Source organism: Anopheles cruzii, chromosome 3, assembly GCF_943734635.1.
Source record: "Anopheles cruzii chromosome 3, idAnoCruzAS_RS32_06, whole genome shotgun sequence".
NCBI lineage: Eukaryota > Metazoa > Arthropoda > Insecta > Diptera > Culicidae > Anopheles > Anopheles cruzii.
Genome location: NC_069145.1, coordinates 8,226,285 through 8,239,751, shown reverse-complemented (window position 1 = coordinate 8,239,751; position 13,467 = coordinate 8,226,285). Strand labels below are relative to the sequence as shown.

The window sequence follows — 13,467 nt, the reverse complement described above, 5'->3', positions numbered from 1 at the left end:
CCACCCGTGTAAGCGCCGGATTCCCGAGCGAACGAGAAGAAATTTAACCATCCATCTTCATCCGTTCTCAATCGTGGCTCAACTAGCTGTCTTCCGGGAGTCGTACGAGGAGCATTTCTACCGACTCCGCACTCCTCCGGCTCTGGCAAAATGTTGTCAAAGAAGCAACGAAAATCGATTTTGGGGGAAAAACTTTTGAGACAGACGCAGAGCCAACCCACGGGGGGCCGATTCGCTGCCATCTGTACCGTAACGCGCCAGATACGCAATGCCTTTGATCCTGGCATTCCTGGCAATGTTTTTCGGCCGGCAAGCGGCAGCATTCCGGTGGCAGACGTTCATAAATTGGCGGCTTATCACATCTCGCTCGCATCTGTATCAGAAATGGTGGGCTAAAGTTTTTATTAGAAGAACCGGGGTCCATAGACTTTGGCAAGACAGCGTGTTGAAGCGTACAGAAAATAAGTTCACAACCAACTCCACATAGTTTGTACAAGTATTCAGAAACACAGTGTCCCCACTATTTCCAACAGCACCCGCTGCTAACCGCCTCCCAGCTTCCGGTTACGGAATTCCGGATTCCAACGTGTGCCTCTTGAGTGACAAGCTTACTGAGGGCCGCCCCGATTACGTAGTATCGCCCCATCATCTCACCACCGGACACGTCCGTCGAAGGTGAAAGTGAGCCACGATGCGTCGGACCCCAGATCTCGTTCCCAGCGTAATCGCCACCACGAAAAAATAAGTAGTCGAGTCTTATCATAAACGTCCGCGTTGTGAAGACCCCAATCCAATAGTGCATCGCGCATCGTCATCGCGTTCGGTATTTCTTCCGGCCGACGGCTCTTCCTGACTGCGACCGAGAGGTGGTCTTACCCTTTAACGGTGCGATTAGCCTACCTTAAACGATTTTCACCCATAAGCTCACACGCTCATGGACCACCAGTGCTCCAGATACCCGGGCAGACCAGTCCGGAGAGCAATGACCCATCAGGGATCACATACGTAAGCCGGTGCCCGGTGGTGTTACGAATCGGACCGACTAACGCCCGGTGGGCCACTTCCGCCACGTCCGGTCGCTTGCACTGCACGCAGCCCCCCGCGAAGTTCCCAGGAGGAATAGGAAGAAACCGACCCCGGCTGGAACTGGACGGTGGACGGTCAGTCAGGCACATAGGTGACCGGCACCGAGCGCTTCAGTCCAATCGAATCGGGTAATCGAGTTCGAGAAAAGAGAAAGCGACCCCGGCACACTCGCGCTTGCGTCCCAAGTCCAAGACCAAGCCAAACTCTTTGCTTGGCCCGGCGTTTCTTCCGGGTCCAACCGGCTAAAGTTCGTGAAACGAGTCAAACAGGTCTTGGCGCGCCACTCATCGGGGCGCTCCTCGATGTCTACCGATGCTCGGAGGTTCCCTACACTTTGGCGCGCCGGCAATATTACAGAGACGTCACCTTTTATTAGCCGCCGGAACGGCTCCAAGACCCAGTGCCAAGCATACTGGGGTTCCTTGGAGCAGCAACTTCCAAGAAGGGGAAAAAAAGCTACAGGAAGCCAAGCAGTTGAAGAAGCGGTCCCAACGCAGGACGCAGCGACGTACGTTGGGACGTGCGATTTTCGAATTAATTTTTGCGTAAATGATTCTTCGACCGTGCCGACCACGCCGACTGGCGCAGAGAGCCGGTCGGGTCCTTTCCTTGTAGGGGAAGAAGCCACTTTGCCGATGCCCGAAATTGGACGCATCATTCATGTTTAGCGAGTCGGGGACGGGCATTCTCGCGCTCCTCGGGGGAAAGTTCCGACCGACTGACACTTTCTTCCGAAGGGTTCCCCGATGGCCGATTGGAGGCCATATTGGAGGAGCTTCTTTTTTCACCATCAGTTCCATTCTGCGCACCGGGTGTCGATGCGTTTCCGTAGTCGGTGCCATTTTGGGATAATAATTTATGCTTCTGGTTCGCGGGAGTTTTTAACTTCCCGCTCGGCAGACGTACTGCTGGGACGAGCTCTCACGGACGGCAGTCATAATCCGTTTAGCGTGGTAATCAGCGTGTTGGTTATGGGCAGGTTAATTAGGGGTCGTTGTAAAGATGGTGCAAATTAGTGGACATTATAAAAAATGATTACTACTTTTTTGGTGTCATTATGTTGTTTCTGAGAACTAACTTTGTATGAACACTAGAGAGATATACTTCGATTAGATTCGATAGTCGATTCGATTCGATCTACATAGTAGATTCGATTTCACAACGAAAATTTATTGTAGGAAAATGTCCTTTAATTTACCACTCTTTTTATCAAATTATGTAAGAAATAAGGAATGCCCTAAAGAATGAAAGTGCTTATAAGTATGTATATGCTTTTGATGATTTGTCAAATATGATTAACTTTTACTAAAACCTCACAAACTTTGAACGGAGCTGTATGTTTTTATGTTTAAATTTAACCCATCGGAAACGTTACTCAAGAAGGAACAGATTAAATTTCACTAATGAGCTGCAACCCGCATGATACGAGAGATGGCATATTAAAATTATGCAAAAAATATTGATCATAAATGTTTATGTTTATCGTTCAGAAAAAAACCAATAAAACTTTGATTAAAGCACTTTTAGCACAGCTCAATGTAATCAAAATCGAAACGATATTCCTGGCCGAGTGGAAAGTGCCGATTCCAAAATGAGCTCTCGACCAGCCCCTATCCTGTCCTCCACTAGCCAAAGGGGGCGCGCACCGGAAATTGATGAGTTGTCGCGTTTGGCAGACAGCCCGAAAGTGCCAAAAAACCTTCGAATCATCGCGGACCGTCACATTAAGTTCCTCGCCTCACCCCGCCAACCCTAAGGTGACAATTTTTTTTATTTAATTCCTTTTAATGACGTTGCCAATCGGACGTTGTGGTGAGTGGTGAGTGAGTCGCGTGGAAAACAAACCTAAGCCAAAACTACCAACTCATCAATTTAATACTCATCAACGCTCACCCGGGGGCCGGGCTCCTCGGGATCTGTAAAAGTGCGCCCAAACCCGGTCGGTGGTGGTCGTCGGCCCGCTGGGGGAGCCGCTCACAAAACTATGCTTCAAAATCGCGACAAAACGAGCCTCCTTTTTGGGGTGGCTTTCGAGGCGACACGTTAACGAACGCGTTCGACATGCCGATTAGCCGGGGTTTCCGGTCCATCGGCCAACACCATTTGTCAGCGCGTCATAAAGTGCCGCAAAACTAAAACTCATCCTGTTTGCTCATCCTGGCGGTTGTTTGCTGCCAGCTTTGCTTGCTCTTAACAATCTTTTTAAGAGCGAGATTTATTTATTTGTCGTTCAGATGGGACCGCGCAACATTAATCGCTCGTTAAACGAAACCGAAACTTGCGACTGATCTCGGTGGACGCCTCCGCCTTCCGACGATGGTGGTTTTTACAAACAGAAAACCGAGCGGAAAACACTCTCCTCATTTGCTCCAAAACAAAAAGCCACAAAAAATGGCCCCAAACATAAGTGAATGCATACGGGCACCGGACTGCTCCGCGCACAAGTGAAAGCAACTGGTGGAGCAGCGAACAGTAATGGATTTTTAATGGCTAGTTCTTCGCGGATGTTTGGGAGCATCGCTTCCGCCGCCTGCGAAACCCGGCATGAAGATGGCCGGCGTGGTGCGGCGATTGGAAATGGATTTTTGGGCCGACGTCGCCGTACCGAGAAAAAAATACCAACACTTAGCCGGGTGGATCGCCGGGCGGATTATCTTAACGGGCCGGCGCCCGGCTTCGTGAAGGATTTGTCAGATTAAATGTTGTTTTCCGCCAATTGTTCGTCAGGCGGCAACTTACGCCGCCGTGTTCGGGAATTGGGTGAAGTAAATTGAGGTCCACGCGCGCGTAATGGCAATAAAATGGTTCGTTAATAATTGTGGCGACCCGCGAAACGCGGTATTTATGGCCCAGGTTTCTTTGCGCTCCCGACGAAACGCAAAGAAACAATCTCCAGCGGCGCAAAGCTCTGCGGTTGATTGATTATAACGCTTTGCGGTGGTTTTAGTGTGATGTAGTCGATTTAGTAACATGTTACGGTTGCATAAAAATGCGTTTCGATTGCTTCGTTTCGACAACGGAACACCCAAACCCGGTGCCTGCTGAAGTGATTGATTAAAGTCGGGCCAACTCGAAAATAACACAGATTTAACGTAATGTTACAACAATTATCTCCCGACGGTGGTCGCCCGTTGCTGGTGATGAAAAAGGTCTCCACAAATCTAATAAATAAATAACACCCCCGGGTTTTAATAGAAGTCCGCTTCGCGCCACCATTAGTAGCCACCGCGGCCACCTAATTATAGGAGCCGATTGATCAAAACCAAACCCATAGCTAATCGATCTCGCTTTGCATGAAAAGCGCGAACCGCGATTGTGTGGCAACACACCGTTTGTCAAAACAATAATTTCCACGGCCACATTCCAACGGCCGCCTTGCGTCAGAGCTGCCAAGGACAACGTCACCGTCACCGGAGGGCACAACCGCGCGCCGATAGCCGACAGCCCACAGCGCGAGCCCTTCATTGTGCGCCGGAAGGCGCTTTCTTTGTGCAACATATTGAGTGTTTGCTGCGTTTCTTTCTGTTGCTTTAGTGCTCCAATGATTTGTCCAATGGTCACCGCGTTCCGAACCGGGGGAGTTGGTCCCGATCGGCGGTTCCAACGGCAAAGCCCTTGATCAAAACCCCTGAGCTGAGGTAAGGAAATTCGATGAAAAAAGAACGCCTCACTCGATTGACCAACATCAACACCGATGTCGATCTCCCGGTCTCCCGGTCAATTAAGTCGAGTCGAGTCCGAAAGCAACATAGTTTTCGGTTCAACCGCCAAAGCCCGAAACGGCGCCCTGAATGTGGTTGGCCGCACACGGCATAGGCGGCTCGGTCATTTATTCGACCCAGTCACCGGTCCTGCTGGTGGCGCTGCTTAGTCAACCATTTGCAAAATCCCTCTGATTGATTGGTTCCACGTGAATCGTGATTCCTGCACCTGCAGTTGCGCTAGACGCAACGCTGCTCCGGAGCGGAGGTTGTTGCAGACAAGCCGAAAAAATTAGACTCCGGCTCTGGACGTTTAGGACTGATTGGGAGGGCAAAAAAAAGTACGTGGTGGTTGCTCGTGTCGGACTCCCTACGTGGGTTGATTGTTGGCGTGTATCGTGCAGAGAAGGACCATCACCATAAGCTCTCTAAACAGGCCGAGCACGTATTTTCTATTTGGTCCTGAGAAAGGTGTCCTATGGGTTTTTATCGAAAGAATAGAAACAATTAGGTAAGATACAAAATATTCACTATTTTGTCCAAAAGTCATTGCTGCTCTGAAACAAGACTAATGTGTTGTGTACTAAATAAAGACTCTAAAATGTCTAATAAATGAAATTTTTGGAAATAAAAAACCTAAACTCGGGAACTACGAAACGACGCAGTAGAACCTAAACCGAACTAACGGAACGGGCCAAAGGAAAAAGGGCCAAATCGAAACCCACCGAAAACCGGCTCGGCAAAAAGAGACATCACCTAACGACACGACCGAACGACGGGCCGCTTGCTGATGTGGCTATGCAACCGCGCCGGCCCGTAAATAGAAAAGCATAACAGTCAGCTGAAAAGAAACCCGACCCGTCAGCGATTGATTAGCTACCGCTTCGGCGTCACCGCGGGTTCGTGGGCTTAACTGATCGTTTTCGGCCACTATGACATAACACCCACGCGCGGGACAGCGGAAGAAAGTCAGGAAGCATAAGGTCCCCGCTTGGGGGCCCGCAACCAAATCGAGTCCCGTTTCGGTCATGCTCCGGTGGCACAACAATTGCTGTCACCCCCGAAACGGCGGCGTACTGTTTTCTTGCTCCGATCTACATTTTCCCTCGGTGCCGGGAGCTGTTTATTCCACCATCGCAACGGCAGAATTTGGGTCGAGTTCGAAAACGAACCGATTGAACGTGCTGTGGCTGACCTACTGATGTGGCGCTTCTACGAAGGCTTCTAGGTGTCGGCCATCCCCCATTTCGCATTTGCATCGATTTGCGATTCACAAACGAAGCATAAAATGATGATTCGCTCGCCCACTGACACCGCCGTGTGTCGGCCTTAGGACGATGATTTTTCACGGCTCATTTGGTCCTTGATAAATGAGACATTCGAAGCACCACCACCACCACCACGCACCACATTCCAATCATAGGCCCGAGCCAAATATGACCCGAGCGCTGGTAAGTTGAGCGAACAACATCCCGGCATCTGCTCGACGGCGCCATTGAGCCAGGAGCGCTCCACGGGCAGCACACATGAGTTGAGCACAAGAAAGCCACCTCAAAGACCGGTCGCCGGGTTCGCAATTTATACGCAATGCGCACCGAAACCGAAGATCAATTGGAAAGTTCGAGCCGACATACTTCACCTCCGCGAAACAGAAGCACCCAACACCACGCCGGACGTCGCCGCGAAACCACGCCGCGTTTGTCCATTTCACCTGATCGCACCGAAGATTGGCCGGCCGGGGCTCAATTACTTCACTCACCAAGGCACCAAGAAAGGCCGGGCGGGACCCACTTCTCGCGAAGGCATCCGAATTGACGGTTCGATTGAAGTGCTGGTGCTTATCGATGGGAAGGAGTAGTCCGTAGGCCGCAGTCCGGAGGCCCAGTAGTGTTTTGCATTAAATTTGCAAATTATATAACTAACCCGAGCGGTTGCTAACTTACGGTTGACAGCACTTGAAATGGAATGGAACGCTTTGACGATTTGGCACGACCGAATTGAGGTGGTGTGTTCGTTGATGATGCATAATGTAGCAATCTTGGGAGATATCAAAGCAATGACACTTCTCGTTAATCAGACAGAGATGTCTAATAGGAAGAAAGCGCACTGAACATTATAATGTTTATCAATTCACGGGTTAGTTAAGCTCCTGAACCTTTGTAATTTGATTGTTCTAACAAATTAAATGACCAACTTTTGCTCCTGATTTTAATGCCTGTCCTCACAAGGAACTCTTGAAACGGTTATAAAACATCTGATTTAAGTAAACTAAATTCAAAAACCAACTGATGAACAAAAAATGAAACCAACTGATGAAAACGTTCGCATTTCTATGCTCCGCCGCCGATGCTTGAGCCGATGCATATCCACCCCGTACCACTTACCACGTTTGGCCAATAGCCTTTACCGCCCACACACCAAACTGCTGATGGTTTCGATTTTCCCTACTTTTCAAATCCATTATCATTATGGAGCACCGAAAAGTGCCGAATTCGGCGTTTGTCGGACGATTTTTTATCGATCGAAAAGAGCATTCTCGCTAGCGGCTCCCTAGCGACTCAAATTTCGCCCGTGCACCCATTTGGGGTGTCGATTCGACGTGTCCATTTATGCATTACCATGGCTGCAGCCGATCGCTGAGGATACGTGAAATCCGCAAAACACGCTCTTTCCCTACTCTACCATACCGGAGCCTTCAAGTTCGAAAAGTTTCCACTATTGACCGACCGGATAAACGATTGTCGGGTGCCGACGCCAAATTGTTAGCAACTTTTTGCACCGCAACAACAACAATAGACACAATGGCGAAAACTTTTGCAAACAACCAGTTTACTGCAACGACGGTTGCTAGATCAACCGGAACGATTCCCCCAAAAATGGCCACCGGGTTTTGATGAACGGACGAAAGTTTAAAATTTACTTACTAACTTTTCACATCCACTAAGCCCGGATTCGTGCCGGCCACCATCATTCCTCGGGCGGGCACGATAGTGGCCCATCCTGGCACCAGAATAGTAGAACTCACCTGCAAGGAGAAAACAAAACGTTAACATACAGCAAACGGCAGCTCCCTGTTGGGCTGTCAGCAGTTTCGCCAAACACCCCAAACCGCTTAATCAACGGAACCTAATCAGAAGTTTTTGGCGTACCCAGCATCCCCTAATTCACATAATCTTGATAAACTGAAAAGTTCAGCGTCAGCCAAGTGTGCTCGGGTCGAACACACCGGGACGATGCCGTCGTCGTCGTCGTCGTTCAATTATCGTCATGTTCCAATTAGTTTTTAGCAACCGACTGTTGATATCGATTTCTAAATTATGACAAAACTTTCCGTCCCACAAAACCGCGCATCCCGGCAGCGGCTCGGAGCTGAAGAGTTGGGCCAGGCGCAAACAATTGGGCGCATCTCTTGCCATTGCCTGGGGCCGTTAAAACTTTCACACCGCACAATTCACGAAGTTTTACATCATTTCACTTCTAATTATCGAAAACAACTCGCCGTCGCGTATGTCGCACTGCGCAAGAGACAGACATGTCGATATGGCTTACGACATCCTCTTTTCCCTCCGGTTTTTTTCTGGTTTGAGTTTTTCTCTTTTCGACTAGACCATTTGGCTACTCGATAGCTCTTCGATCGGATTTTCCACGCCGCGCGAACAATGCGGGAATTTTGTCCCAACGTGTCCACGGTAATGAAAATGCTGTCAGCTCTCTCTCCCGCCGTTCCCGGGGCCAATGGGGTGAATTTTATCGGCGATTAGTTTGCTGCCAGGCAGCCAGCGAGCCAGCCAGTCGTACATACTTTCCCTTTTTCCCACACAACATTCGGCTTCTGGTGGCGAGCGGAAAGTGCTGAGCATTCACCTGCGGACTGCGGTGGCACCGCAGCATGGACATGGCATATGTTGAACTTTGCAACTGAATGCTACTGTGTTCGGCGGGCTTTGCTGCACCAGCGGGGACGATGGTCCGAGCCGGCGGCAACAAGAATGGCGGCGCCACGCAGTGTCAAATCTCGTTGTACTAGTCGCCTCCAGTGACAGTTACAGGATTTCCAATCAGTCTGCTGCATCCCCGAGCCAGGAGATGTGAAGAGCTGATTTGATTTGAATACTTTGTAAGGTTCCAGAGGAACTTAAATTAATGTACTTGTCGAAGCCCGCGCTGTCCGACGATGTTTACCGCCGGGCCGGCTAACCATGTCAGGGAGATAATTTCTCCTGTCATGGCTCTCTTCCGGCGCTTCTGTGACTCAAGGGCGAATCATTAACCACTCTTCGGCGGAGGCTGTTAGGTCAGTTAAACGTTTGACCCTACGTCAGCGCGGACGGAAGGTCAGCCCATGCCCAGACCACTAGGTCCCAGTAGTCAGGAAACAATTAACTCATCTTCACCTCGTCGTCTGGGAGACAGGTCCGGTCCGCTATTACCAATCAGTTCGCTCCGGTCCGGTCCGGCCTCCAGACCGGCCAACAGGCTGCGGTACATCCCGTCCCGGCAAATCCACTGACGTAATTAGATAGAGTCGCCAACAGCCGCGGGAAGTTAACGTCCGTCAAGGAGGCCCGAAAGAAAGGGGCCGCTGGTACCATCTCCAAAGGGGCTGCCGGCTCAAGAAACCCGCTGGCCACGTGCACCGAGTGGCGGCAGCAATTGACAAGTTCACGATGCTCATTTGTTTTCGTGGCCCGTGGTGAAAGTTCATTCTGTTTGCGGAGTGTATATTTTAACTTTCCTCGCCCGGCACGACACACACGAAGGCGCGCGAGTGTCCGGGGAGTCTTATCTTGGGCGGTCGGTCGTAAACACACCTGACTCGTTGCACGACAGACCAGCACCGGAATCCCGGGCCTGTTGATTAGGGCTGTCACGATTCGTCGCGGCGTCTAACCAAACGTCACCCGGCGAAAGACTTGCGAAGGCGCCAGCTTCGGTCGGTGCGCCCGCCAAACGCCTGGAATGTACATTTCCAATAATATATGCAAATTTATTGATGTTTCGTTTTCGGTCTTGCCCCCTGTCTCAGGTGTACCGAAGAAAGGGCCCCCGAACAGTGTGTCCAAGGCGTCCAAGGGGAGCCACCGATCGCAGCCTCCTTAAGCCGATAAGATAGCCAATTTGTTTCGAGCCGACCCAAATGACCTCTCTACCGCGATCGATTTGCTTCGAGGCTCCACACCGGGACACACGCGGCTTAATGTGAAACGCCCGTTCAGTGGATTCCCTCGCCCCACGTGGATAGTTAGCATAATCTCTGTTTGAAATTCTGTGCATGCAGCAGCACCAGAACGAAGCGCGTCGAAAGGATTGCCACCGGGAAGACGTTCGCCAGAGCCTAGCGTGCGCCGGAGAAAGCAGGGCGACTGTGGCGGCGGACCGACCGTAAAGAATATCGTTTATTCCCGCCACACACATACGCTCGCAACGGCGCAGCAGAAAACCAATAGGACCCATCCGCGGGGTGGCCAACCGATCGGTTCTTGCCGGCTGCGATATGGAATTAATTTGTGTTAATTTGTTTCTGATTATGCTTTAAGCTAACGCGAGGCCGGTAAACGAACCCGTGGCGGGGAATGCTGTTTTCATGTTCCGTGGTCCGTGAAGATAATGTTTTAAAGCTTTTTAAAATTGTTTACGGTGATTGGCGTGGATCCGTTTGTGCCCCGGGGTTATTTGTTGTGTCGTTAAAGATTGCTGATGTTGATTTGGTTTGTGTTTCAAGATTCACTTCTGTTCACTTTTTTGTTCCTTTCCATTTTTAATACATCGCTTCAACCGCTTTACTGTCCGTGGTTAGTTTACACTTTAATTGTTCGATTCGTTAAACTTATTTTCTTACTTTTGCTAAATGTTATTGTTGAAAGCGGAAACGATTGAACCGAACGTCATATACCAACTTGGCGACGCAGAAGTACACTCAACCTGTTCACACGACGTGAGTGAAACTCAACTGCCTGTGCCGGGATCGTCCGTGGTCCGTGTTCCGATCGCTCCACTCCAGATCGCCAGAAGCGAACTGCTCAACAATCACGTGGCCGTATTTCACGAGCGTGAACATAAACTTGATAAAAGCCCTCGCCGGTCTCATATAACGCTTTTCGGTCACGCAGTCCTCCGCCAGGCGGACTAAGCTCGCAGCCCAAGGGTCGGTCAAAAGGTTGTGCAAAAAGCCACACCGTGGCACCTCCGCGAGTTCGGTCCGCTTATGGGTTCGCTGAAAAATCGCGGCGGAAACTCCAAAAAAAAGCCACTCGTATGCTTCTATGCCCGCCGGCTAGTGTCGGGTCGGAGTTGAGCTCGAGCTTTCGGTAGAGGAAGAAACACGAAATAAAGAATGCTTGAACCAAAAATACCTTCGACTACTTCGACGCGGCGACTGCTCACAAGTGGCCTCGAAGTTCGACGACGATTTATGCGCGGGGCCATGCGGCGTTTATGGTCGCGGCGAGCCGTGCCGATGCGATTCGTGCGCGAAACTTCGCCGTCGTCGCCCAAAATCTACCGGCTCCAGTGCTGCTCGGCCACTCCTTGAAAGCGCTGGTGGTAACCGTCGGGGCAGTAAACGGGTTTATTACTATCCTCAGCTCATTCACGACGACAGTGGAGATCTTGGACGGACGCGTCGTCGGAGAACGGTGCGCGAGTCGAGATGACGTCGTCCAGATTGAAGTTGAAGTCGGTACGCATCGAAGTGGCGAAGTTTTCGCAAAGTAAACGCTAGTAAGAGTTAAGCCCATTTCTTTTGCCATTTTTTTCGCACGACGCTGTCGTATATTGTTGCTGTACGGTTTTTGGGAAGATTCCCCATTTTGAGGGTCCCTCTTAAAGCGGACTTTATGACGTTTTGCTAGCTGAGCCTATAGGGTCCATGATGAGACCTTAACAGGGAACTATGCTCGTGAATGAAACGTCCATCTTGTAGCCTTTTAAAGGCACCCAACCTACGCGCCAAGTTCCGTTTCCATGCTACATTATCTGATGAACATAAAATTCCCCACAACGGACCCGGTATTTTCAGGAAGTTCCCAACATCCGCGACGACCGTCTGCGTCATTGAGCAGCACCTCTGCGGCACACACACACCAACACCCAATACAGACACCGGAGAGCTAGAGAGAATGACAGCACGTTTGATTGAATTCGAAATGACAGATAATTTGATTGTGGTGTCCGCGTTGGGTTTTCGCGTCGTCGGCCGGAAAACTCCCGGCGACGAGCGGTGGACTTGGTGGCTGGTCCATTGGCGGTCCACCCGCGCCACAATAATGATCAAAACAAATGCATAAACTGTGCGCGCGATTGCAGATTTCCCGACGCGACGGACAGCCTTGATTCCCTGGACTCCCGCCACTTGCAATCAGAGGGTGGATGTTTCGGTGGAGTGGAGCACGAATGGCGCGGCTTTAATTGATTACCGAAATGCGCCTGTGGTTGCTGTTGACGTCACGCGGCACTGCGGCGTCGATGCAATCGCATCGCACCAAACGGGGTCTGCGGCATGTTTTTGATTCGATGCCACTTTTTTGAACTCGTCTCCAATGACCTTGTTTTTTTTCGGCACCATGCAGGGCGCTATCGACACTAATTTACTGGACCCGCGCCGCAACGAGGAACCCCGAAAAGGCATTGAGTTGAGAAGGAGCCTTCAAGAGATCCGTGATTTAGGCGCTTCAACACCTTCCGAGGGTAGTGCAAGGGCCATGGTCACCGATCGTTTTTTGAACGGCGCAATCCAATTAGGACACGATACGGATTTATGACGCGACCGGTAGGCATTCCCGTGCACGATCGACCAGCAGATCTTGCGCTTGAGATACGAGGCCACACGCACAGCACAGGGAGGCCTTTTAATGCTTCTAGAGGACATGGAGCCGTGTCGGAAGGCCGGCCAACCACTGATCCCGTGAGCCGTCAATCGGTGAGTAGCACCGTTCGCCAGTTTCTTGACAGCTGCCGGAAATGATCCACATTTGCGCTAATCGCTTCTTAATCTCCACGGTAGATGCGTAACCGCGATCGGTGGTCGATTGCACGGCGCACCTGGGCGATACACTTGTTGCGCCGGGAGATTGATCCCTGCCGGCCGATTAGTTCGCAGTTCGTTAGCGAATTTTATGGAACCTTGTGCTACTGTGCTTCCTGGTGTGCCGCTCAGAGCATGAAAATGAGGCGTAAGGAAGCACGACAGCCGGAGGGCCGTAAAATTCGCTCGTAATGTATCAATCATCAAGTCGCAAGAGTTGTGGGCCTGCTACGAATTAATGGCTCGTAAAGTATGCTATTTGTTAGTTGCAGTACTTCCTGATAAATGATTTTTGTTTGCTAGATAGTGTTATGAGAACGCCATGCATGTCCCTTTAAAATGAGTAGTTCGCATTTTATGACCTTTGTTGAAGGCATGATTTACAATTTCTGGTTCACTTCGCCCAGATTTATGTCAATTCGTTCGTTCCGCGTGAGAATTTCTCCTTCGTCCCCCACAAAACCAAACATCTGTCAGCAGCCCTGTCCCATCGCATTCCTTTCCTGGTCCGGCATTATGGGACACGATACAAAAAGCGGCAACCAAAACCGTTCCGAAGAATGGAAATAAAAAATGGGTCATCATGCGAAGACCACGGGCGACAGGCGGGCGCCTTCGTTCCAGTGAAACCTCTCTAGCGCTGGAACGGACGTGCAG

General features: G+C 50.5%; 1 protein-coding gene across 1 annotated transcript in view; it reads right to left on the bottom strand.

The window, feature by feature from the left end:
• Positions 1 to 9,275, bottom strand: part of LOC128269757 (uncharacterized protein DDB_G0283357) — a 49,238-nt gene extending 39,963 nt beyond the window's left edge. Inside the window, exons 1-2 of the mRNA XM_053007160.1 lie at positions 9,218 to 9,275; positions 7,712 to 7,812 (exon numbers count right to left, since the gene is read on the bottom strand). Coding sequence (XP_052863120.1) covers positions 7,712 to 7,812; positions 9,218 to 9,275 — 159 coding nt within the window. The remainder of the gene's footprint in view (positions 1 to 7,711; positions 7,813 to 9,217) is intronic.
• Between the last annotated feature and the right edge of the window lie 4,192 nt (positions 9,276 to 13,467).